Raw genomic sequence first — 27,936 nt, forward strand, 5'->3', positions numbered from 1 at the left:
TCTGCTTCTGTTTTTGTTTTGCTTCCTTAAAGCTGTTGCCATTGTTGACTTTTGAAATCTTTTAGACCTCCCACCGCCCACAGCCCACCTCCACAGTCACCTTGGGCTTTTTCTCTCGCCTCGGCCGCCTCATTATTATTACTTTTTTGTTGCCTGTTTTATGAAGTTTTCGCCCCGATCCTGGTCTATTTTTGGCACGATTAATTCATAGTTAGCTGGTTGTTGAGGGTAAGCAAATTTTCAGAAAAGTACGCCTTACGATGTAATAAACGGCGATAAATATTTATACGTTTTCCCTCTTAAATATATTAATATATATTAAAAAAACCCATTGCAGGCATAAAATCAAGGAGATATAGGATCGGCAAATCGCCACCTAGCGACAAAAACTGTAATTACTCATAACATTTTAATAAATGGTCCGATTTGAATACCTTTTCAAAGATATGGTTATTAAAAATCGAAACAAAATTTATAAAATGGTATCTTAGACTTCCCTGTATGGTTTGTACCTATCTAAGAGATTTTAGTGATATATTTACACATTTTTCAGGCTGTTCTCCCCCGTCGCCCTTTTAGCTAAATGATCATTTAATTATTTCCCTCTGACGTCCAGAGCTCTTAGCACTTTTCATACCTTATGTGTACTAATTTTGGCCCCTCCATCGAGCTTTTCTGCCATGCAAGTCACGTAAAGTGAAATTAATTAGTCTTGTTTACCAGTTACTCAGCCTTCTTTCAGGATGGAACAGTACAGAACGGAAAAGCGGAAGTGGCGGGACAAAGGGTCAAACCTTGAGTGATTGAAATGCAATCGTGTGGACCAACTGAGCGAGCTCATATTGAATTTGCGGACATTTTGTGGGTCCAGTGAGTGATTAATGCTGTGGTCAATTTAGAAACGGGACCTACTTAGTTTAAAAAATTCTCCTTTCTTTTTTCCGTTAATAAGATCGCAGTTCAATTGGAAAAAGTGTCATGGCAATCTCTCATAGCTCGCTCTCATAATTCTTGGCTGGCCTAATTAGCTGTCGACATATCTGCGATAAAACATCAATGGTCGGCAAATGAATAAAGTCCTTAAGGGTCATAACGACCGACCGCAGGCCTTGGTGATAACTTTTGCCCGAAATACTTATAATTTGTTGTCGAGGGGGAGTGAGAAAAGGTGGAACGTGGACCGTGGCCCGTCCTTAATTAATGAAATCATTTTCAAATCAAACGCGCATTTAATCAAAGTCAGGCCGCCGTTCCTTGTGCAATTTATCTGGCTTGGTCCTGCACTGCAGAAAAAGATTTGATGCCTAGTTATTCTAGTTATTTATAATATTAATTCCGAATGTATATATATTTTTGTAGATTTTTATGTCAATACGTTTGCTACTTTCCTTTTTTTTTTGAAGACTTTTATAGATTAGTCTAGATAATATTATATAATTACTATTCTAGTTTCTAAAACACAAAGTTATAACTGTTCGGATTTCATCTATACTAAGTGCAACATTTTTGAATTAGGAAAACTTTTTGTTATATTCGTTATTTTTTTTAGAGTGTTTTGGGGTATTCCCATCCCATCATTCTCATCAGCAATCCATTTCATTCACCCCAAATGTTGCGGTAGCCAAGTGACGCGCTGAAATGCGGGCCTAGCGCCTGACCCCCGCCACTTTTCAACCTCTTTTGGCCTACTTTTGACCCCCTTTCGCCCAAACCCCCCTTGACCACAGCTATGCTAATGCTTTTAGATGCTAATGCGGACAAAATAAATGGTTTCATAGGTTTGTAGTCAACTTTTCCTTTTTTGACAGTACTTTTAATTTTTAGCAACAACGCATTTTATCTTCCGGATCCTCTAATTATACTTTAGCACTGCGACTAATTTGAAAGGCGAATCTAAATAATATATCTTAAGCTACAAAGTATAACTTGGAATTATTTTGTTCTGCATTATGATTTTTTCTGGCAAAAATATTTACTAAAATATTATAAAATAATATAACTTAAAAAAACAAAAAGGTATGTTTCTCATCAATTGGCACTGAAGGTCTAGAAATGAAATTCAACGACCAATCAGCTTCCTTCAGAGATTTAATCTTTCCTTTCGTAATTTTTGGCACGCTCATTTGTCAGGGTTTTGAACAAATAGCGCGTGGCGAACGGAATACAGAATATACCAGCAGGTGGAGTCGAACCCGGGTCGACGGGAGAACTTTAGTTTCATGGAAAAACTTGCGCTTTAGCGCACTAAGCCATTTCCGTCCTCTTTTCTTATAGAGGTAGATTGGCGACACTACCTTACCGACACAATTTACTTCTTTATCGATGCACTGCTTTGGCGACTTATTAACTTGTGCTCCAGAGGGCGCTATTTTTCAAAACCTCATTGATAGCAATGTAAAATGTAGTAGCAGTGTTAAACATTTATCGTATTGTACAGTCTACATAAATTATACTCTCGACTTCCAAATACACTCTTCATATTATACATTCGATAATCACCTGATATTCTACCATTCTTCTACATTCTTCATACCTGCTAAATTATACAGTTAACATTTTTGACATTCTACACTTCCAGTAATGTTATACATTTTACACGCAGGTGTCACAGAATTCGCTTAGCGCTGAATTCGATTATCATTTATATTCGGGGGTGTCACAGAAATTATTTCCAACCGAAATCCGTTAAAGTTCTTACGTGCATCAATGCAAAATCCAACCGTCTTCGGTTGTAAGAGATTTCTGTGACACCCCTGAATGATGTACATATATTCATATCCAAGTTACACAAAAAAACACTAAGGGCTGTTTTCGCGTCCCTTTGTAAAATGTAAAGTAGGTTAAGCCCCTTAAAAAACCTTTTGGGATTCGAAATTTAAAGCTTAACAAAAAAAAAAAGAAAACTTAAATAAATAAAGATGCTGAGTTGTAAACTAAAGGCAGATATTTATTTAATAGCTAGTTAGTTCTTCTTATCAAGTTCTACCAAAATCACCGTATCGTTAGTCTACGTTAATTAGCTTACCACTTGATTACCAGACGACAATATCAATTAATTCGGCTTAATTCTTAATTATCAGAAATAACGGTTGTTAACGGGTTTTTATTAAATACGATTATTTCTGCAATATTATTGTATTATCGAGAAATGTCCAATTGGAATCGATTTATCACACTTACACACGCACACAAGCGATCATGGCAATTGGTATTGGTGAGAGAGAGCGAAAAAAAAATAACCTGCCTAAACGAAATGTTCGTAAAATGCGTATAAATATTGGTAATTCCAACCAACTACCATATGAATCGAAGAGCCTGCACCTCCAACTACACTTTTCACCACTTTTTTCTTATTTTAGCGACCTAATTACCACTTAAAACACACATTTTCTTCACCGGCCAGAGAAAGCTGTTCACACGTGAGAAAATGGCGAAGGATTATCGATATTCGATAAGTGGTTCTCTCCTCTCTTCACCTTTTTGACCTATCAAAAAGCTGATTGCTATGAAATCCAGCAAGAACGTTAGAAATTCAATTCAAATATAAAACAAAAATAAAAATGGCATAGATTTTGTAGCTGAAAATAAAATAATATTAATAATAACAGTAAAAAATTAAAGATATATTAATATGGGTCAGTTCGTATGTCATTATAATATATAAATATTAAAATTACCCAAAGTCCTTAATCTAAAATTGAAAACCAGAAACATTCTCGTTGAAGAATTTATTAAAAATATTACGATATCGTATTTTTACATCTTAAAGTAGCCCCAAGCCACTGTTTACAAGCTATTCGATTACAGATCTTATGTGGTAGTGCCAAGAGTAATGGTTCTTAGGGTCTAGTAAAAAAAAGGTTTTCTTGTTTTTGGTTTGGTTTTGGGTGCATTTTGGGTTAAAAAATGAATTCATCTCGGAGCTTTTGTTAGACCTCCTCACAGTTTTTCATCGTACCGTTGGCCGTTAGCTCCATTTTGACATTGGATTGCGGATTTGGATTCGTTGGATGGGCGGGGGAAATGTGCTGCTGGGGGATGGGGATGTTGTTGTTGTTGTGCTCCTCGCTGAGCTTGAAGATATCACTTGGGTCCTGGACTTGCATCGGAGCTTGGCCCTGGGCAAATCGTCGTACTTGCAGGAAAAGTCCTCCGTTGTTCAAAAGACGCGCCTGGTGCTCCTGCGCCTTGGCCCTCAAACAGGCGATTGAGTTATTCCTGAGACACACACACACACATCATTGTTAATTATGAGTTCAGCCGTTTGAATATTGCATTCATTGAATTGAACCACTTAAAAAAAACACTCAACTTAAAATTTTGGTAATTTATCCATAAATTAGAATAAATATTCTATTCCAAAAAAATTTTTTTTTGTAATTTGCCAAGCTTTAAAATAAATTCCGGTTTCGTCAATTAATGAATTTGTAAATTCACAGAAAATTAATAGTTGTATAAACAATTTCTCAAGCCAAAAGATAAATCAACTGATGAATTTCCGGGTAAATAATAATTTCCAATCTTACAAATAAATCATATTTTCGCCATGATATAAATTTAAAAATTTTGCAATACATTTCCGAGTAAATAATAATTTCCCAATCTTAAAAAAAGTCATATTTTCGTCAACTGATAAATTTATAAATTTTGCAATACATTTCTGAGTAAATAATAATTTCCCAAGCTTACAAATAAATCATTTTTTCGTCAATTAATGGTGTTTAGAAATCCACACAAAATAATACATTTTCTCAACAATTTCGCAAGCTAAAATATCACTAAAATTTACCTGAAGGTATCCGGATCGTGTTCCATGAGGGCGGCGGCCAAATTGTGGGCGTGCATGCCAGGTTGTTGTTGCTGCTGTTGTTGTTGTTGTTGTTGCTGCTGCTGGGCAGCTGCTGCTGCTGCCGCCACGGCTGTGTTCATGATCAGGTGAAAGTCCTTGCTGGAGGCCGCTGCTCCTGCGCCAGCGGCATTGGCGGCGTCCATGAGGGGATGATAACTGGGGGCACCACCGCCCAAATAGAGCGGCACCTGTTGCTGCTGCTGGGGAGAAGGGGAGCCCATTTCGATGTGTGGACTGCCGGAGCTGCCGGAGGTGGTGGCTCCGCCCTCCGAGGAGGCCGCTCCCCCCGCATAGCCGCTCGTCGAGGAGTTTGGAGGCGCTGTGGAAACGGAATTGGTGCAGCTGCTGGGCGCCGGACTCACAACGTTCAGCGATTCGGTGGAGGAGCTGAGGGCACGGTGGCGGTTGAGGGAGAGATCCTCCGAATTGCCGGACTTCGAACCCGCCGAATCCTCGTGGTCACTCACCCCCGAATCGTCCTTGAGCGCCGACTGCGCTTCTATCGATTTGCGGTGCATGCCTATTAAGTAAAAAATGAAATAAAATTAATGTCAGTGATTTTGTATTTAATATTTTGATGATTAAAATAATTTGTGGGGAAATTGGAATCATCTCATCGAATATATTAATGTAATGGGAGTTAAAAAAAATAAAAATTAGTCTTAAAGTACGCACCTAAAATAAAGTAAATATGTACTATAAACAAATATATAATTATTAAGATTTCTGACACTTTTTGGTTAAATTACAATAAAAAAAACATAAGGAAAATTTATATTTTCCTAAGTTTCCACCCAAAAAATGTAGTGCAACGATCGGCTTTTATTAGCTTACCACTTGAATACTAGACGATCTCAATGAATTCTATTTGAATTTTATTATTACTCGGTTAATATTATTTACGATTATTCTTTTTATATTAAACAATTGTATTATCGATATATGTTCCAATTGAAATCGAACTCACTCACTTACACACACACGCACCCACGCGACCATGGCAACTGGTATTGGTGAGAGAGCACGCGGCGAAATACCAAAACGAAATATGCAAAAAATAAGTATAAATCTTGGTTTTTCCACTAAACTGTCATGTACATCGAAGAGCCCGCACCTCTAACTACACTTTTCACCACTTTTTCCTTATTTTACCGACCGAATTACCACTTAAAACACAAATTTTCTTCACCGGCCAGCGAAAGCTGTGCACACGTGAGAAAATGCCGAAGGATTATCGATATTCGATAAATGGCTCTCTCCTCTTCTCACCTTTCTGACCTATCAAAAAGCTGACTGCTATGAAATTCTGTAAGATCGTTAGAAATTCAAATCAAATTTTTAAAAATGTTTTCTATAAGCTAAAAATAGTGCAACGAGAAATATTTGCATTGAATTTGAAATCTTTGGACTTACAAACTTTGTAATTCGTTCAAATATCATAAATAATAGAATAAAAGCAATTAAGAAAAGACATAAATAAATTTAGCAATTTAAAATCACATTCTAATTGATAACACTATGCAGCATCAAAAATTAACCTCGATGAATGCTATATTTTTGGATTCGTTACGAATTCCCAAGTTAAACTGCGTTTTCCAAAGAGTTCCCCGACGCAAGGATTCTTAGCAAAAGGACCTCAAAGTTCGAAAAATGCTGAAATTGACCAACTTTGCGGAGCTCTCAGAGGCATATGGATGCATGGCATCGTTCGAAGTTAAAGTTTTTTAAAAGATACACCCTTTATCTTACAAACCCCATACATAAAATAATTTTAGGATTTTTTTTAAGGCAGAAATAAATTCCAAAAAACATAGTTAAAAAACTGAAAAACATACAGCTGCGGTCAAAATAGTAGCAGTGTTGCCGCCTTGTGTTTTTAAAAGTTTGATGTTGTAATTTTTTCTTATCCAATTAGTCTAATAGTAAAATTATAATCAATACAATATTACCAGGAAAAGATCAATTACAACAACAAACTTTTAAATACACAGGGCGGCAACACTACTACCATTTTGACCGCAGCTGTATACTTTTATGTTTTTTGACTATGTTTTCTAGAATTTGTTTCTGCCTTAAAAAAAATCTTAAAAATTTTTTAAGTATGGGGTTTAAAGATAAAGGGTGCATCTTTTAAAAAACTTTAACATCGAATCAAACCATGCATCCATTTGCCTCTGAGAGCTCCGCAAAGTTGGCCAATTTCAGAATTTTTCGAACTTTGAGGTCCTTTTGCTAAGAATCCTTGCGTCGGGGAACTTTTTAGAAAACGCAGTTTAACTTGGGAATTCGTAACGAATCCAAAAATATAGCATCCATCGAGGTAAATTTAAAAAGCACTAAAAATGCTGCCCAGTGTAATTGAAAATAAATGTGCTGTCAAAATAATGGATTTTATACCAATTTAGGGCTGAGAATTGACAATCACACATTAATCGCCCCAGGAATTTATTTGCCAACTAATTTGACATATCGACTTAATTAAAAACTATTCCTGGGTTCGAAACCCGCTAAGTTCTCGATAAGCCACTTAAGTTCTCGCTTGAACCTTTGGCCACGGCTACTTGCACAGAGAAAAAAAAATACCAAAACTGGTCATCATTCGGGTATTTTTTCATATCAATTTTGGTCCCATATGTGGTCATACCAAAATGATATTTTCGAACATACAAAATTGGTATTTTCGAACATATTAATAAGGTATTTTTCATACAAGATTGTTATGATCTCATATCAAATTTTGCTACAAAATTTTGTATTGTATTTTCTCTAACTCAGAAAAGCATTCTGCCACGAAAAAAAAAATGTCTGCATGGCTCAGAGGCCAAGGTGCTAGGTCCTGATATTATTTTGTGCTCGGGGGAACGGGGTTCAAATCCCGCTCACAACACAACACAACTTTTTTTTTTATTAGTAATCTTATCATATTAACTTTTTACAACAATTTTGTTCTTAATATTGTTAAGGAAATGTTAATTATGCGCCTTAAAAACTTTTTACTTTCTCTGCCTTAGCCGGTTTTGAACCGGGGTCCTCTCGCATCAGAGTCGGATGCGTTACCTATTGGGCCATCGCGACAAGTTACACGCGAGTATATTAGCTAAACTTGAATGTAAAATTAGCTCGTTTAAGCATGCTCAACTTGTAAGTGTGACCACAGCATATAAAGCGGTATAATACCAGAAATACAACAAAAATACAACTTTACAGCCATACTATTTTTTCGAAGACTTTTCGATGCCCCATTTGATATGAAAAACATATCAATCTTTGAAGTATTCATATTAATATGTTACGGATTCATATCAACATGGGTAATTGTTATGATTTCGTATCATATTGGTATGAATTCGTATTACATTTATATGGAAAAATTGATATGTACAAATTGAGGAGACAATATCAATCTGGTATTGTTCCATTTTTTTCTCTGTGTGGGAATTAATTATCGAGTTGTCGTCGGTCGGCTCGTAAAATCCCCAGAAGCACACAAAGCCGAACCACCCAAAAACACCCACCCAACCCTCAAACCGACGGCCTTCACAATGGAAATAGATAAACGATAAATGCCAAAATAAGACGGCAATTCGGTGGCGAACCCTCATCCTGCGCCCTTCGTCCTTCGTCGCGTGTGCATTTTGCATTTATTAAGCGATTATTAACGAATAAAGGAGCGCAGTCACCCCGAACCAGCGACACTTGTGATGGTGATTCCCCCTCCTGATAATCCGCAAAGTCATTCCCGGGAAATGTGCGCAACATATGACGCTTCAAGCGGAAAAGCATCGTTGGACATGCTTGCAAAATATGCTCACAATTTTCGAACCGACCCGTTTCTATCTGCTATCTGTTTATAATCCCCGAACCAGGGTCCTTTATGCGGCTCGAAATTTAATTAAACCCTCCTTAAGGTCTAGTGATATGTCTGTATATCCGATTTATAGAGAAGTTCTCAGCTATACAGCTGTCTTAAAAAAAGAGTCGGTCCTTAAAATAAAAATGCAATAAAATCGAAATACAATTAAAATCGAATTTTAAAATAAATCAGGTTCAAAAAATTAAAGATAGTTAACAAAATTCCTCTTTAACTTGGATTAAGTCATTAAAAAAAGGTTCACCTAAAAAAAAAGGTTAAATCATAACCTTTTAACCTGTTAAAAATATACTAAATATACTAGATAATAAATAATTATGTTGAAATATACTATAAATACTAGATACCGAATAATTTAAAGTCTACACTTTGTAGTATTAATTTCATACTAATTTCAGTCAAATAATTTGAAGTTTATATTTTGTTTTTTTAATTCTATACCGAATGATTAATTTTGTATACTTCAGAAAGTGTTTTCAGTATTTCAGACTTTTATATACTCTCTAGCAAGATGCTGTGTGTATTGGGGGTGGGGCTTAGTTTGATAGATTTGATATGATTGTTGCATTTACATTTCTGCTCCATACCTAGTAGCCAGGGAGCCACCGCGTCGTTGTCCTTGGCCGATTTGAGGATGGTGTCCGGCAGGGGCAGCGAGTGCCGCACCATGGCCCCATAGAGTCCGTACTCCGCCATTATCGTGCTGCCACCCCAGACCTTCTCGGTCTTGCGCCACTTGGCCCGACGATTTTGGAACCAGACCTGAAAAGAAGAAACGTTCAATCATTATTATTATATATTATTTAAAATCTTAATAAGTAGTCCAAGATTTAATTTTGCAATTGGGAATTCAATATAGAAATATACAATGATTGAAATGAATGTGGTATTCACAAAGAATGCAACTATAATAATATTTTACTATACCCTCACGTTTTTCTCTAGGTGTTTCAATGCAAATTATTTAAATATGAGTCCCGATTTTGTCCCCGTTAACTCTTCCGCTTAAAAAGCTCTTGCCATATGGACATCGACCTCATCAGTGGCCAATGGCTACTACTATCAAGTCAACTCCTTGGAAAATGCAATGCAAATTGCAAATTATTAACGCAAAAAATCATTCAAATTGAAAAAATGCAAATTGAATGTTTTTTAAATGCTAATTCTTGAGCCGTAAACCTTTGAGCTGCCCCAAACACACAAAAACATGTATACACACTCAAAGTTCAAGTTTCAGGACAGGGGTGTCTCGCAAAAGGGATCGAATAAATTTACCAACTTTATTTCAATAGCAGTTTAATTATTTAAAAAATAAATTTACAAATATTTTCCTAATTTCATATTTTCATAAAAAAGTTTAACTCATAATACTTGTTGTGTTAAATATACTAAATATACTAGAAATACTAGATATCCTGTACTCTTTGTACTTTCATCATTTTAATAGCCTTTTAATTACAAATTTAATAAAATATATATATTAATAAATCATTAAATATTTCTTCATATAATTGCTCTAAATATTCTTCTCTATATTTAATATACCCCTTCAAATCGAACCAGTCGCCGCTGCTCCACACATAATGTCAAATGATATACATATTCGCATATAAGTGACCAAATTAGATTATCTTCCGAAACATTAAACCGATTCTTTGCCAACCGGCTACGGCAACAACAAAGATATTAATATGAAAACATTAAATGTTGTTCACAAAAGGGCGACCGACAACAACAACTGTCACAATAAAAGGATTTGCAAAGGATTGCCGTCGATTCAAGATTCAACCACCCCCGGAATCGCAGAATCCCAGAGTCCCAGAATCCCGGGAATCCCTCTACACACTGAAAAAGAAGTCATCATTTTTCTGGTCCATCAAATCGTTTAGTTCTGCTATTAGTCTTGCACTGAAAACAGGGAGGGTCGGTCAGAAAGAAAGGCAGGGCGAAAAGGGGTCGAAGCAGAGATGAAATCGACGAGGACGAGGACGAAGAAAAAGGAGACCAAAACTGAAGTGGCTCGGGAAAAGGATGATTTATAATAAAAAAGCAATATATGCAAAGAAGGAAAAAACCAAAAAAAAAAAAAAAAAAAGGTAGGCAACCGAGGGTTAAGGGTTAAGGGGTGTTAAAAGCTGGCGAGTAATTCCGTTGGCCAAGAATCAGGCACCCAAAAGCCTAGAAACCCCAGCCAAATCTCACACTTAACCACACGGATTGCGATTTCCCTCCAGAAAAATAATACGAAAAAAAGACAAGGAAGTAAAGAAAAGCGAAGATGAAGTGGTTTGGTTTGGGCTTCTGTCACAAGTCTTGGAGCCCCATAAATCTTAGAGAGCCCCAGAAATTGGCAAGCCCGAACTCTGACTTCTGTATATAATTTATATATCATATATATAATTTCATGCAAATACTTTTGCAGGCAGCCACTCAGTGCGTTTCGTTGCAGCCCACAAAATGTAAAACTTGTCATGGATTTTTCTTTTGGCAAGCTTCGGTACGCTAAGTTTCAGCAGTTTAAAGCCTTGTCGGGCCCAAAAAAGTGAGAAGAAAAAATACTGAAATCAAGACGATTTTTTCTTTCCCTAGTTTTTTCAGTTCTGAGAATTTCAGAATTTTCTGTGAATATTTAATTTAAATTCGTTAAAGGAAAATCTTTGATTTATTTATAATAACATTTTTCGAGACTTTGTAAAGTAGAATTGTGAAAACATCGATATTATCGATACTATCGAAGATTAGAGAAAATAAACGACAAATTACAAAAACAAAGGAAAACCCTAAACACATGTAATTACAAGTTTAAGCTTGAATTATAGTACATAGAAAAGCGTAAAAATTTCATGTAAATTTAGGTTATATACTATCGATAGTTTTAATAGAGCTATTGATCGTTTAAGCAACCCTACTGTAAAGTTTAACCAGAAATTAGCTAAAGATTGCAAGAAATCCATACTCATTGCTGCAATCGTCTTACAGTTCTGATTAGCAGCGTGTCGAAGTAGCGAAGTGTGTGCCAGCTTTTGCGATTACTCGGGCGTGGATGTGCAAATGGATGCCGAGTTTGAAATTACCCGCCACTGTTCTGCCAAATTGCTCTCCACACACCCCCAAAAACTTGGCTCCTGGCCCCCGAAATTTGGACCCTGAGACTTCGGGGGCCTTGGGAATTGGGAGCCTCTGCTCCCTGAATACCTGAGAATCTTGGGCCTTGGCCCTTTCTGGGCTGCAAAATCAAATTAATCCGGTTTGTTATTTCATCATGCAACGTCAACGTCATCATCGCCCATCATCAGCTGCAACAACAGACAAAAGACTGCTGCAACACCAGCAACATCGGCAGCAGCAACACCAGCAGCATTTTGCAATAATAAATGGCAAATGGCAACACACACAGGCCGACAGACTCTGGTGTAAACAATACACACACAAACACACAGAGAAGCCTCTGCCAAAGGAGCGGAAAATTTCATTAACAAGGTACACAGGCAACATCCACCATCCTCCATCCGGAGGCCACTGGCTCGTCTGATAATTTAATCAACTCTCATTGAATTATATCATTTTGCAATTTGGAGACCCGGCAGCATCAGCATCAACATCCCATCATCCAGATCCAGAAACAGAAAACAGAAGCAGATTATGATACCGGGAGTGGAAAAGTGGAAAAGCGACCGGAAAAGCGGGGCCGGCACAATTTCGGTAGGGCCTCTTTGAGTGCGGAAATCAAAAAGGGAAATGCCACAAATTCCCAACGGAAATTCGCCATCAGACCGAGATTCGTAGGTGCCTTACGTAAATAAAAACCTACCTACAGCCTACTGATAAAACAAACTTTTTTTTCTATTTTTAATAGAATACATTATTAATTTTTTTAAACAAATATATTTTTTGACTATACACACAGAAAACAAATTTGACTAAAGATCAGGAGGTCAATTTAATATTTTTTGAAGATCAAGTTATTCAGATCATTTTAAAATGAATTAAAATACTGAATCTGGTATTTCTACTATTTTTTTTAATGACTAATATGATAAAATTTCGAATTGATATTTTTGAATCATAAATTTGACATTAATCTATGATATGATTAAATATCATGATATCAAATTTGTTTTAGGTGCATAAGAAAAATAAAATCACATTTATTTTCCAGTAAATCAACTCTGAGTCGATTAAATATCGGGGGAAGCCCTAATGACAATTTCAATCAATTGATGCTAACGCATTCGAAAGGCAGACATAAAACATGCACCTTACAATACGAAAGAATCTCAGAGGCGGGTCCAGGGCCTTCGAACCCCCTTGAATCCTCCCCCTAAATCCGCGCTGGCAACCACTTTAATATAGATAACAGCTTGGACAATCTGCCGCTAAATGATTACTTGACCATTCCCATCTCAACTTCGATTCCAATACGCTGCGAATCACGACATCAATTTGCTGATTGAAAATTTATTTCCTTTCTTGGGCGTGCAGTCAGTGCAAGGGGTGAATATTTCGAGGGACACTTTTATGGGGCACAACTAAAGGGGCCGCCGGGCCACGCCCCTTGTCCGGTTGGTGGAAATGGTTTTTGATTTATCGAACATTCAATTGGCCGATGATGAGGTCAATGTGAAGGAATTCCCAAGGGTAGCGTTAAAAGTTGTTAAAGTGCATACGATTGAAAGCTCTCGTAGCTCAAAATGAATTAATTTAATAAATTAAAAACTATCGATAATATCGATTATTTTAAAATTTTAAGAACATCAATGGTTCGGACCATTACAAAAATAGTTTAATTTTACAAGTGATTGTTTTAATATTCTTTAAATATTATTCTATTATATTAAACATTTCTTTGTTTTCTTTTAAATGTTTGATTGTATCGATATTATCGATAGTTATGTTTTCACAACCCTACCACACAACCTAGACTTTTCAAAGGTTCCGGGGACTCTGTCATTTGGATACATTTGCAATTGTCAAACCAATTTGACTCAGACAAAGGTCACAGGCCTTCTGGCCATTTGCGGCATAATTAAAATATTGGTTACCAATCAATGATCCTCAATGGGCAAGTATTTCCACCCACCCACCAATCGAAGGGGGATTTTCGGGCGGCGATTGTGGGTGACGAATATTTGCTCACTGGGGCTGCAAAATTGCGCAAATTGCATATGCAACGGGTCGCAGCAGCGCAGGTACCGGCGTCCTTTTCAGGTGACATGTGCACCTCTGTGTGCACCTGTGTGCATTCGATTTCGCCCTGCAATCGAGAGGGAATTTGCCTTTGAGTTCGTGTGCGGCCTTTATTGGTTTACTTCATCAACTCAAACGACTGAGTGGTTGGGTGGCTTACGAATGGTTCGGTTCGGTTTCGATGGGAGTAGAGTGGAGTGGAGTGACTACAGTCAAGCGACGACTGCGAGTCAGTCAGCCCGGCGAGGCGTGTGGAAATTTCATAACGACAGTCCGCAGTTTATATGCAATATTCAATTGACATTCGTGGAATTTGGTTTTCAAACTCTACTCCAAAAGGGTATGTCAGTTCTCGGATGAAGTTGGAAAGTCAGTAGAAGTCTAAAATCGATTAATAGTACTATTGATAATATCGATTATTTTAAAATTTGGCATATTTTGTTATAGAATCGATAATATCGATAGTGATGTTTACACAATCGTACCGCAAATGAAAAATGAAAGAAAATTTGGTATTGAAACAGTATGCAACAAAAGAATGGTTTTGAAAACCCCCTCACAACCAAATGGATAAAAGTATTCTTATTTTTGAAAATTTATTTCCCGCACTGCGAATATTTTCTTCTAACTTATTGGTAAGAGTATCTTTAAGATCCTTTGAGTTTTCCCAAAAATGTCCTTTTATCTTTGCCATCCCATCCCATTCCATGTCCGCTGGAACTTCAATTTCCCACTTTCATATGAGTTTAACGGTCGCGAAAACGAATGTTTTTTGTTTCATTCAATAAAAAAAGGAGAGTGGGGGCACGCAGAGAGATTTTCAGCTTTCCGGATTATGAAATGTAAATGCGAAATGATTTTTTTTTTGGTTTATTCTCTTTCTTTCGTAAGTCGAGTATTAATTTACGCAAACGGAACTAAAGGCTTGACTTTGGAATTATAAAGGGGGGTTAAAATGTGTACATACAAAGCAGAGAGGAAAACTGCATATGCGAGATACTCATACTCGTATTAATGACCTTTACTCGACATTGGGTTTGCAGTGTTGTACTATTAATTACGAGCAAACGATGTTTAAAATGCCCAATGATTAATGAACCGATTTTCTAATTACGTCAGAAGATCACATGGTGGGCGACAGGGAGTTAAAGGGGCCGAAAAGGGGAGGAAAAAGGGGAGGTTTGTGGGTGGTGCAATGCCAAAACTTTGACTCGAACAATTACGAAACAATTATAGTGCAATAAGTAATCCGAGTACTTTATTCATGGATTGTGCTTGAGTGGTCGTTTCAATTGGGGGTAGCCGTAGCCCCATCAAAGCAGTTGGTTTGCTAGTGCTTTAGGAAATTAAGTTAGGCCTAAGATTATTTATATTTAATGGTATAAATGTGTACCCATGATTAGTAATCTAAAAATAAAATTTAAACTACCAAAAATTGTAATAAAATAAAGAACTAAAACTGGTTAAAATTTAAGTTAGGTAAAATGTTAGGTTAGGTAAAATGTTTGAGAATTTAAATCATATTAATTTAAATACATTTATTTCGGTTTTCAAATGATTATAAATATTCTTATAAGAAATTAAAGTTCAATACCATTCACAAAAAAAGTTCTTTTTTTAGTATAGTTTAAAAGATCAAAGAGAAACTTATTAATTAAATAAAAAAATTGTACAATTAACAAATAGAACGAAATCTACCTATCAGCGACTTAATATTTATTTTTTAATTTAAATAACATTTTTTCTTGAGCCTCCTAAAACTCGTGTTTCCCAACTACGCTCCATTGAATCCATATTCCTTCCCGTTATCTTTTTCTACTGTTTACATTGTAACAAACCGAAGAACTTTCTCATAAAAAGGCACCCGTAAATCTCTGCCAAAATTAAATCTCATCTAGAAACGCACTAAAACGTGCTGCCCCAAAAAATTGTTGGTTTCCCAGTTGAGTAGTTATCATCATCGTTCGTAAACATCATCGCAAATTGGCAAGTGCGCCTGGGAACGCGTGTCATCGCAGCAGGTTGTCCACTGTGAGAACTGTTGCAATTTGTTTGTTTGTTTGTTTTTCGGTCCTCTCGGTTTTTTTCCACAAAGGGTTGGTTGGCGAAGGGAGAAATAGAAATCACCCTGCTTTCCTTTATCCGCTCGTTTGTTTATGATTAACGCGCGCTAATTTCATTCATTTCGCACTCAATGGCCTTTGGATCTCTTGGGATTTTCGGTGCACACTTATGCTTATTGGATTTAGTCGAGCGTTGCCGGGGAAACCAACCAACCAACCGTCTCTATAGGGGTGGGCCAAACTAAACATATAGATCTCAGGTTCTGGAGATTCACACGACCGTCGACCGCAACCGAAGTTTTGCGGCCGGCTGATTGGACTTGACTTCGCTTCGAGGTGTCGAAATACAAATCCCCGACACACAAAATTACTCGATCGGGGAACTAATAATCTTATTAGAATTAATGATGGAATTTCCAATTTGTGGCGACAGGCAGCTGCCAGCTGCCAGCGATTTAATGTTAATAAGTCCCGCGTTCCTCGAGTTCCTCGGGTAGCTACGCAAAATAGGAATTCCTCGCCGGACGTGCGGCAATGCGACTAAGTCGAAGTCCTGTGACACAGATTACGAGGCGACCGGGTTGATTTTCCGGCATATTCCTTAAAGTTGTGCAGGCGAAAAAGGAGCCTGATGATGGAGCAGATCCGAGGCTGATTTGTTTGACTGTGAAATTCCAAAACATTTGGGAGAAGCCGGTTCCCAAATCTGGAATATACTTATGTGTATATCAACATTAATGCAGCGAAGAAAATATTAAGGATAACTCTGTATTTAATAATGGCAAGAAAAGTAAGTACTTAAATTTATCTAAATGAAAGATGAAAGTAATTCGAAAATAATACTAATTTTTTTAACACAAACCTATGGTTTTTTTTATTATACCGGCCAATAAAATCGCAATAGTTGAAAATCAAATTCAAATATCTTCACACCTATTCAACTATTCCCATTAAATTCGCACATTGTTGACAGTCAATGAGTACACTTTATCATCATTATTATTATTTCGTTATTATCGCGATTATTGTTGTCAGTATCGTCTCGTATCTCGTAGCTCGATAATCTCAGGCGCTCGATGGCCGATTGACCCAACAATCGAAGACGCAACTGCAGGTGTCTGTCGGTGACAGCAGTCGTTGTTGTCGCTGTTGTTGTCGTCATCATTTTCATTAATGGTAAACCAATCATTTTTCAATTATATTCGCCGCTGGATACAAATTGTCTGATTTGCGTGTGCCAAGCCAAAGTTGAATCGTGGCAGGCACCATGTCACGCCTACCTGTGTTGCCTCCCCTCCTGTTATTTCCCCATTACCACCCCAGAAAGTCCCCACAATTCGCCTTGTTTGGGGTGTCCTTTGAACTAGCAAATTTTCGGGTTCACCTTGTAAAGCCAATGTAAAAGCGGTTTTGAAAGCAACTAATACCTAAATAATATTTAATATTTATTGGTTTTTAGACCATTTTATTTTTTAGTAATGTTTTTAATTGGCTGATTCTATGATTTAAAATCTAAAATGTTCTTAACAAAAAAGCTCTTTGGTGCAATAAAATCGGTCCACTCCTTCAAAAGTTTTAGATGCTTAAACATTTGCCACCGAAAGAATTATAGGGTGGCAACCCTGCGACAACACTCAAATATCACGTAAAAAATTAAAAAAAAATATGGCATATTTTGTTTTTATTTTTAAAAATTAATCTTTTAGATTTAACATTTCATTTGCACCTAAGTTAAGTGTAGCCCTCGTTCGCCTATACCCTGCGTGGCTCTAGTATTTTTTTGTGAATTTATTTTGCATTTTGCGTAAAACCAATTGAAGTGTCATCGGCAGAAGAAGGAATCGCCGCGTGGCGCCACGCCTCCAAATTGCAACAGTTGATAAAGTGCACAACTTTTGCGGCGTAAGTTGCGCTGCCATATAAAATAAATAGTCTGGATCATGCTGCGCCGCAGCCCCATGTCCATTATGCGACCATAATTCGCCGACAATTCCTCAATTACGGGGAAAAGGTGGTAAGTCCGGAGATGACAAGGCTCATTGCCCCCGACCCACTCCCATTCTCACTCTCGCATCCACTTCCACTTCCCATCCCCTAGGGAAATGGGCATGTTTTCAATCTGTAAAATTAATTTTCTCAAAACCTCTCTTTTCTGTAAGTGTTTTTTGTGTTTGCCAGTCGTCGCATGCCCCCAGGGACACACGAAGCTCGAATTGTAAAATATTTCCCCATTTAAGCCACTTGTTGTTGCAAATTAGCGTGAAACGCGATTAATAATGTCAATTTTATTTGGATCTCGTTTTGAGTTTCGCTTTTGGTTTCGTTTTGGGCTTAGAAAATTGGAAAATATGCCCAGCAAGAGATGAAAGTGTGGATTAGTGTGGCAGCGCAAATGGAAAATGTCAGATGAAACAAGCAGCTAAACCAAAACCAAGGGTCGTTTGGACCAACAACATCAATCAATGGCAGCCGGTTGTTCTAAATGACCATCAATCAAGGAAAGAGTTCTGGGAGTTTGGACAAAACTATTTGCTCTAATTACACAGAGCCGCGCCTAATTTTCCATTTTTCAACCAGGTAGCACAGTAGCAGTAGCAACCCTTTTAGTCACTTTTGGACCCTGGACAAACAACAAAAGTTCACTTTGTTTTTTTAGGAACATAGCTGGATTAAATGGATAATATTCTATTCAGATTTATATATTAAAGGCAAAGCTATATATATTATCTATATTTTAATTTAGGGGTGCTCAAAATGGCAATTTGCATTTGGACAGCGACACAAAGAAGAATCGACGTGTGCCCAATGCAAGAGAGGCATGTGACCGCAGGCTTGCGTTGTGACTTTACAAAAACATGTATGACCAGCAGGCTTATTAATACAAATTATTTAACGTTAGCGATAAATATAATCTATATTTTAATTATACCTTTAACATTATATTCGAGTTATTAATTATTTTAAAATCTACCAAACTTGTGACCAAATTTATACCTCGAAATATATATATATCCTACATTTTATTCCCGTAGCCTTGTTCAGAAGATTTCTTCTTTTTTTAGCCCGTCGTCAAGTGGCTTGGGTACTTTCGGTGTGAGAAAATTAAGTATAACTCATTATCGTAATCAAGAAATCCTTTGCCAGCATGTTTGCTTTGCCAGATGAAATCGGATTTGTTGTTGCTTGTGTGTTGCACACCAATTTTCTACTCAAAACTTATGACAGCCAATTCGAGAGAACGAACGAAAATTATACAGACACTCACTCGATCAGAAGGGGGCCAGTTGCAGGCGATGACTGTTCAGTTTCTAGATTCCGATTCCCTATATGTATATATAAATAAATGTATGTGGCATATGCAACGTCGTCGTTCGTCGTCGTCTTCATCCTCGTGCTGTGGGGCTCGTTGAAAGCAACATCAAACCTTTAATTTGATGATTCTGCAAATAATTCGTAAGAGTCGTTGACGTTTTTTGTTTAACCCCAAACCCAAACCCTGTCAGTCTGCTAGTCTGTTAACTTTTCCGCGCATTCGAGGCGTGAAAATATAATAACACCTCTTTTTTTAATTATATTTCCCCTTTTCCAGCAGTTCCATTGTTCGGCTGCAGACAAAAAGCTGCAAAAAAGTGAAAGGCTTGGCGCAAATTAACCAAAATTTGCCATAGTTGCGGAATTAGAGTGATCGGGGCAATCTATGATCGTGAGTAGTGTTTGTGAATCACTCGTTCCACCTGGCTTATTCGAGTTTTTGTATTCTCTTTCGAGTTGAATGCACTGCCGAGTGGCTAACAGGCGACCTAACAGGGAAACACCATGGGTATTTATAGACCCCCGTCAATTGGATGTTTGTAATTGCGATTTGTACTCCTCAGAAGAGGAGTTTTGTATTTGTAACATTGTGAAATTTAAAAAATGTCTGAAAAATATTATAAGTATTTAAATATATTAGAAATATTATAATGTTAATATTACATATATTTCTGATACCAAATAATTCTTTTTTAAATTATTAAAATTCAATACATATTAATCCTTTTTTTCTTTCAAATATTGCATAAGAAAAAGGATTATAGACATTATGTTAAAATTATGTTATGTTACTCAACTGAGAGAACTCTCTCATTTTAATATAAATTCCCACTGTACTTAATGGCAAACAGGAAATCCCCGAAAATGAAAACTGTTTCGAAATGACTAATTTTCCGATGTACAAAAAGAGACGTTTCTCACACTTGGCTCTCCCTCTTTTTGTCGATGAGTCCAATTGGAGTAACGAGTTTAGTGCTGTGTGGGAGCTGAAAATTAGACTGGTTTGCCCAATCTGAACGATTGACGATAATGTTTATTGAGTAAATACAAATGTGAGTTAACACATTTCGTTTGAATTGTCATGCGATAATTACGCCTTTCAAAACGAGATAATTACGCCTTTCAATGCGCGATAATAGGCCTTATTCAATCGAGACGATCGACGAGCTACAACAGATTGCCCTCTTCCTTGGATTTCGGATTGGAGATTGGGATTGGAATTGGGATTTCGGATCTACTGGTCTACTTTGCCCGATGACAGCTCCAGAAAATCGTTAGACTGGGCCTAATTGTTGGATGAGTTATAATTTAATGTGGAAAAGTGTTTCAATTATCTCACTCCCGGTCCCAGTTTCGTGTCTGCTTAATTTCGAGATTCAATTAAGCTGAAGACTGAGATCAAATCAATTTGTTCCACTCACGGTTTAGAAAGATATAAAAAACAGAAGCTAGTTTTTACAGAGTTCAGGGAAAATAAGATTTTCTTATTTTTTTGCTAACCTCTTGCCAAAAATTGTAGCAAATCTAAAATTAGCACAGTTATGAAGATTTAACAACCTAATAAATAAATATCTAAAACTTCAAAAAACAGTTTTTTACTATTTTGACAATTTTTTTTTTTTTTTTTTTTTGCAAAAAATGGACAAAAATATAAAATTCTAGTTTTAAATGCCAATCGATTTAAATACTTAACTACAAGGTAGCACATTACATATTTGAAATGTTATTTCCTTTTATTTTCTACAAATACTGATTAAAATTAATTTTTTTATTTTGAACTCATTCAAAAAGAATATAAGACGAAAACTTGGATTTAGCTAGATTGGACAAACGAGTGAAGTGAGAGCTGTGCTCATTTTGCACTAATAAGTTCGATGATATTTATAATGCGGATGATGGTAATGGTGAGTGCGTGCAGAAATAATAATTACCATCCGCCAGTGAGAAGTGGGAAGTGGAAAATCCGGCCGAGGTCACGTTTTCACGCAGTGGGTGGTGTTCGGCACCCGAAATAAACAACAAACAAGGTCGCACCACCCGAAAAATAAGTGTAATTGCGACAATGTGGCTGCACTTACACGTGTCATCGCAGCATCATCCATCCGCTGCTGCTGTCCATCCATCCTTCGCTTCGCGGGAACTTGTTACGCACTTGCCTTCCTTCGCATTTTCACATTTTCACCCCCCGGAAATGTTATCCTCGCTGTTAACCCTCCTCCTCCCAGGGGATTACAGGACCTTCGGACAAACCACAATGGCACATTGTTGCCATTGACTTTAAGGTAATGGGCAAAAACCCGTACAAACCCTGTTTTCACTGGGGAAGTTATTGGGAGATTACTTCCCCACACATACCGGCGTTTATCAATTGTTTGTTGCGGAAATAATTAGTAATTGATTGGTGGAATAACTAAAATGAATTATTATGAGCTTCATATATGATTATAATAAGATTTTAATAGTTAATAATAGTTGTACTAGTTGAATAACTAAAATAAATTATTATGATATTACAAAATTTAAGATTTAATTTATACCATATTAAAAATATTGGTTTATAGTCAGCTTCATTAAAATTAAATAATATCATAGCTCCTATAAAACCCTTTTATAAGTCGGAATCTTAAGTTAAGTTCTCGCCACCCACTTGCTGTTGTATTTTCCTCGAAACCTCGATGAGTGGAAAATTGAAATCCACTTGTACCTACAGCTTTCCATCCTCGGGTCAAAAATAAATGGAACAAAAAGAGAAAAAAATACGATGTCAGGGATGAGATGACATGAGCTCAATGGTAACACAATACTCCAGCTACAGGCAGCAACTACTTAAAATGCAATTATATGCATTATTATTCGACTGCCGAGCGAGTAGAGTATATTTATATACACGAATACGCGGAATAAACGGAATACGCTAGAAGAATCCGCTGGAAAAAAAATGGAAGACGAGGAGGAGTAGTATTTAAATGCCCACCTCAGCTACTAATTATTACCAGGAAAAACTCTTGAGATTGACGTTTTATTTTGTGCGGCGGCGGGCCTCGTCGTCAACACCCCGACCACTACGAGAGATCCAACTCTCGAGACCGCCGCCTGTTTTCACTCAAGAAAAAAGAAAAAAATCCAGAACGGATCGTGATTATGCACATCGAACTGCAGCAGGGAACAGATTAAGGTACTCCAGAAATTATGAAAAAATAATATTTTTCTTGGAACTGATACCATTTTAAACGAATTGGTACTCGGCACACAGAGTCAACAAAATGAAGAAGTTTCACGATCGTTGTGAGAAAGGCGAGAAACTCAGGCCACAGATTGTAGAACGAAGAATGGAGAACGGAGAGTGGAGAACGGAGAATGAAGAATGCAGTGAAATGAGAGCTGAGGTAGGTAATCAGAGCTGCTGAGTTCGGGATTTTGGCCATGTTCATAATTTAGCTACCAATTCTATTCAGTTCGTAATGAAATCCAAGCCTTGAAAATTATCGATATTTTCGATATGTTGATTAAAACAATTCGATAATATCGATATATTTATTAAAAAATTGAACAGGTTGTAAAAACTCCAATCTGAAGTGATTTCAGTGGTGTCATTAACAAATTCTATTCATTTAAATATTATACAATATTATTATAAATAGTTCGCATATATTAAATAAATCTTCGATATTTTAAAAAAGCGTATCAAACCGGATTTAGCTACTTTTAGTGATGATTGGTCAGAGCTGGCGGGAACTCAGTGCAGACGGAATTCCGTCAAGTGGCAGCATCGGCCAGTAGACCTGTCTACCACAAGTCTGGTGAGTTGCCCTCTCGTTGGACCCGGTTTTTTTTTTTTTTGTTTCTTTTTTTGGGTTCCCAGGGATCTTGTGTGTGCCAATCGGAGGACTGTGTGGCTACTCCAATGACTTCACAATCCACGATTTGGTGGACCCTGCTCGCATACATTTCCGTTCGGCGGCCCATCTCTAACCAGACATTCTTCACTTGGAAGCGTCGACACTTCAATAAATTAGTTTCGTAGAACTTCCAAGACGGCCAGCACTGAGGAGATTTTCTACAGCTTGCTGAGTGAAACTGGGAGACTTTTATTTGAGGTAACAGAAGTCATATCGATATTATCAATGTTTTCAAGGAAAATATGTTTATAATCGATGTTCGAAAAATATCGAAAATATCGATAACGTCGATATTTTTCAAGCTCTAAGCTTGACGCTAAAATAAAATCATATTTACATTACTTTTAATAGATAAAGAATTCGACTAGGATGATCTGATCTCAATCCAATTTTAGTTTGTCGAACTCAAAGCCTCCAGCTGCCAACCGAATCTGAATCGGAATCCCTATATATATCCCTATATGTACGTTCAATAAGGCGGTAAAAAACCCATCAAGGGCTTTCAAAGTCAACTCGAAAAGCGAATGAATAAATCCGCCTCGAAATTTGTGCGGGGTTGGAAATTTATTCACACAGAAAACGTGTAATTACCCAGACAAAAAACACAGCAGAAGCACTCACACACTCACAGATACTCACTAATACAAGGCCAAGCACTCACGCACACACACATACAGGCGAAAATTGGCAGCACAACAAGTTCACTTCAAGTTCGTTTCGTTTCGTCCCTCTTTGCTTCGAAAAGCGAAAAGTTGAGCAAAAGTTGGGGGCGAAGGTGGGCGAAATGGGCGAAAAAGTGGGCGTGGCAGTCGGGATTGCTGCTGCTACTGCTACGGGCATGGAAAATTAACAATTTTTCAATTAAAATCAATACGGAGTGTGTACTTGTAGTCGGTAGTTTCCTTTTTTAGTGCGCCTTGTGGGGTTAAGGGGGGGTTAGGGGAGGGTTAAAGGGGTTTTTAGGGTGGCCCAAAAGTGGGTGTGGTTCTGTGCTGTCAGGGTAATCTGCATACATATGTATGTGCCCATGTGTGTGTGTACATTTCATGAAAATAGCTTAAGTGCCTGAAAATATGCAACGCATTCGACGAGCAGGAAGAAAGTATCCATGTGTGTGTACTTTGTGCATATGTGTGGGTGGGGTGGTCCTATCCCTGCAAGCATTTTCTATCGCGGAAGTCACTATTTAGTGACGTCTAGAAGATGAAAACGATCGTCCGCGATATCGCATTCGGATCGCCGAAGTCACCCCCGTCGGGAAGAACTGTTCCACTATGGCGACACTTCCCGAAGTCACTTCTGAGTGACTCCTAGAAGTGTCGCGAAAGTCACTTCCAGAAGTGACTTCGGCGACGCTTCTAGAAGTGTCGCCGTAGTGGAACATTTCTTCCCGACGGGGGTGACTTCGGCGATCCGAATGCGATATCGCGGAAGTCACTTCCAGAAGTGACTTAGGCGACACTTCTAGAAGTGCCGCCTTAGTGGAACAGTTCTTCCCGACGGGGGTGACTTCGGCGATCCGAATGCGATATCGTGCAAGTCACTTGTAGAAGTGTCGCCGAAGTCACTTCTGGAAGTTATGTTTTTTGTGCTCATTCTTCATGTTTATTCTTTCAACACATTTATTGAAATATATAGTTACAAAAGCATTGCGGCATGTAAGCACGGTCCAAAAGCTTGTAGGAAATGGTGTTGTATTATTTTATTTAAATCCAGTTCCGTGTTCCGTCTATGAAAATGCTTAAAACAACAAAAAAATAATTAATATTGTGCCATATAAAAATCGGAGGAGGTATTTACCTTTTATAATTAAATAAGTGGAGTATAGTTAAGTTTTCTGTTTGCCCAGAGTTTCACGCCAAGTAATTCCTTTTGCTTTCGGAGGACAGCCTTGTACACGCTTAAATCTGGATTTCTCCAATTAATTTAATTTTTGATGTAAATAAATATTGTATTTTATTTATATTCCACCGGTATGTAATATTTAAAAAATAACTCCGCATTTCATCACAAACACAGAAATTTAGAATAAATCGCACTGATCACAAAGAAATCTCGAAACGAACTGACGCTCGAATTCAAAATACAAAGTGCGTAGGTCAAAGAGAAAAAAGGGAAGTTTTCAGGTATAAAGAGAGAGCCAAGAGCGGACTGTACCCCAAAGACTTCAAAAAAATAAAACCAAATTCCTTTCTATCTTCAATTTAACTTCCAGAAGTGAATTGGAAGATGTTTTCTTCCTATTGGTTTTGTTTTTGTAAAATGTGTTCTATCGCAAGTTACTTCTTCGCGATCGCAAGCCTTTTTAGGTAGTCAAATGTGATCTATCGCCATTCTATCGTCCAGAAGTGCCTCAGAAGTTACTTCTTCACGATTTGAACCCTTTTTAGGTAGTCAAATGTATTTTATCGCCATTCTATCGCCCAGAAGTGCCTCAGAAGTTACTTCCTCGCGATTTGAACCCTTTTTGTTTTTGTAAAATGTGTTCTATCGTCTTTCTATCGCCTAGAAGTGTCTTAGAAGTTACTTCTCCACGATCGTGACCCTTTTTGTTTTTGTAAAATGTGTTCTACCGTATTTTAATCGTCCAGAAGTGACCAAGAAGTGACTTCTTCGCGATAGATGTATATTTTGTTTTTGTAAAATGTGTTCTGTCGTGTTTCTATCTTCCAGAAGTTACTAAGAAGTGACTTGTGGACGATAGGCGATAGAAATATCGCCCGTTTGCTTGCAGGGTATGGGTGTGTGTTTTTGAGGTTATATTTTTCGTGTTTGTTTATATATGTGTTGCGTTGTTAGTTTTTTTGGGGGCCACTGCCTGCTGTCATTCCGGAACAGTACATTTCTAAAGCTTTTTGCTTCGAATAGTGCTGTTATTTTCTATGACACTGTCTGTTTGCGTGTGTTCGTTACCACTGAAATAAAATATCAGGGACCTAGTTAAAGATCTCTAAAAGTATCGATATTTTCACAGTTTCCAAGGAAAAGAAAAATAAAAATCTAAAAATAAAATAAAACCTTAGAAAAACATCGTTGTTTATCGAAATTATCGATAATTCGCATTGAAATATTCATAGAAAAATGGAATCTAACCAAGCAAAATAATAATAATTATTTAAATTCCATTTAAAATAAATTCCCCTTAATTTGCACCTCAAACAACAAGTATACAATTATTTTTTCAGTGTCATTTATCATGTATAGGTGAGGTCGCTCGTTTATCCTCTCATCGTTCTTGTCCTTGTGCATCGTTTTGTGGTTGTTTCGGTCTTCCCCAGTATTTTTTGGCCGTCTAACTGTTGAGTCCTTGCCCCATTGATGGGGAGAGAGAGAGAGAGAGGGGAGATGCACGGACAGACAAGGATAGAGAATCCATTTGTGGGCACCGCAAACAACGTTAAATGCAAATTTACGCTCCTGCCACTCCCACTAACTGATGTACGTAGCGTAGCCAACGTAGTAGTGCCCATTTTTCGAAGCCCCATTGGAACCCTGGATTTACCATACCCCTTCTGCGACCTTCTGACCCCGCTGCTCCAGAATTTTCCACCCATTTTCCCCACCAATACAGCTGTGCACACAAAATGGCCGTGCTTTTCCTTCGCCTCTGGCTCCTTCTTCTTGTTTTTGTTGACTATTGCCGTTATTGCCAAGTTGGAGAGGGACGGAAAACCCCAAAGAGGGATGGGGAAAACGTGGGGGTTTGTAACCCCAGTGGCCAGAATTGAAGTGTTAGTAGTAATGCTACTAATTGGACTCGCTTTTAGCAACGCTTCATGTGGCCCGAAGCAATCTCGATCCCGAGAACCCAATCCCCGAAGCTAAAGCTCCTTCAAAGTGCTCTACATACATACATATATATATATATATTAAGTCCTGCGCCAATATACAAGTGCGAGTGTGGATGTCCTTCTCCAAAGTCTATAATTGGAAAATTTCAACACACTCGAAAATCAATTTCAACTGCAGAATGGCAGTTGAAATGTGAGTGGATGTCGTGCGAGTGGCGATGGCTTGGAGCTCAGTGGGTTAATTGCATGCGTTAGCTATGCTTTAATTAGCAGCGATCCTAGAAATATATGTATTCTAATCGGATTTAAGGTACCCACCAAATAAGAAAAATTTCTGAATAAATATTCATTTAAATTTCCCGTGATATTTTTTTTGGTTTTATATACATTTTACGTGTGCGACAGAGGTCGAGCAGAGCTATTTCCCATTTCTTGAGGTTGTCTACTTTGAAATTGGAATATTTTTTAATAATTAAAAACATAGTGATTATAAAATTAAAATTCATAGAAAAAAAGTTTTTTTCTTAAGTTTGGAAAGAAAATTAATTGACTCTAATATTTATATCAAACCCCGTAAAAGCATTTCACCGTACAGGCTAAAAAAAAATTTTTTTCTGTTAAAAGTTTTATTTAATTATTCCTAAATATGCATTGATTTCTAATACTTTTTAAGTGTCTGGAGACAATACTTGAATATCCTGCCATTAGCTTTTCTGAAAAAAACCTTTAAAAGCCGTCGAACCCATCCGTTTGACAACCCAGAACTCAGTAAAAAAAGGGCAAAATCGTGAAGAAATCGCGCCATAATTACTCTTCTTTTTTTTCGTGCTAATTAATCACACACACATAGTCCTCCTTTTGGGGTTTTTGCCTTTTAAGGGTGGCAATTTGGCTCAACTGAAGTTTACTCGATGAGCGCATACATACAGACAGACAGAGTGGCAAGCTATTTCCGTCTCGCTTG

The 27,936-nt window shown here is 37.4% G+C and overlaps 1 protein-coding gene across 1 annotated transcript in view; it reads right to left on the reverse strand.

Annotated features, from left to right (window-relative positions):
* Positions 1-3,732: 3,732 nt before the first annotated feature.
* Vsx2 (Visual system homeobox 2) overlaps positions 3,733-27,936 on the reverse strand; it is a 40,082-nt gene continuing 15,878 nt past the window's right edge. The window contains 3 exon segments of the mRNA XM_044394978.2: positions 3,733-4,218; positions 4,790-5,369; positions 9,308-9,482. Coding sequence (XP_044250913.1) covers positions 3,930-4,218; positions 4,790-5,369; positions 9,308-9,482 — 1,044 coding nt within the window. The 3' untranslated portion in view covers positions 3,733-3,929.

This window comes from Drosophila takahashii, chromosome X (assembly GCF_030179915.1).
Source record: "Drosophila takahashii strain IR98-3 E-12201 chromosome X, DtakHiC1v2, whole genome shotgun sequence".
NCBI lineage: Eukaryota > Metazoa > Arthropoda > Insecta > Diptera > Drosophilidae > Drosophila > Drosophila takahashii.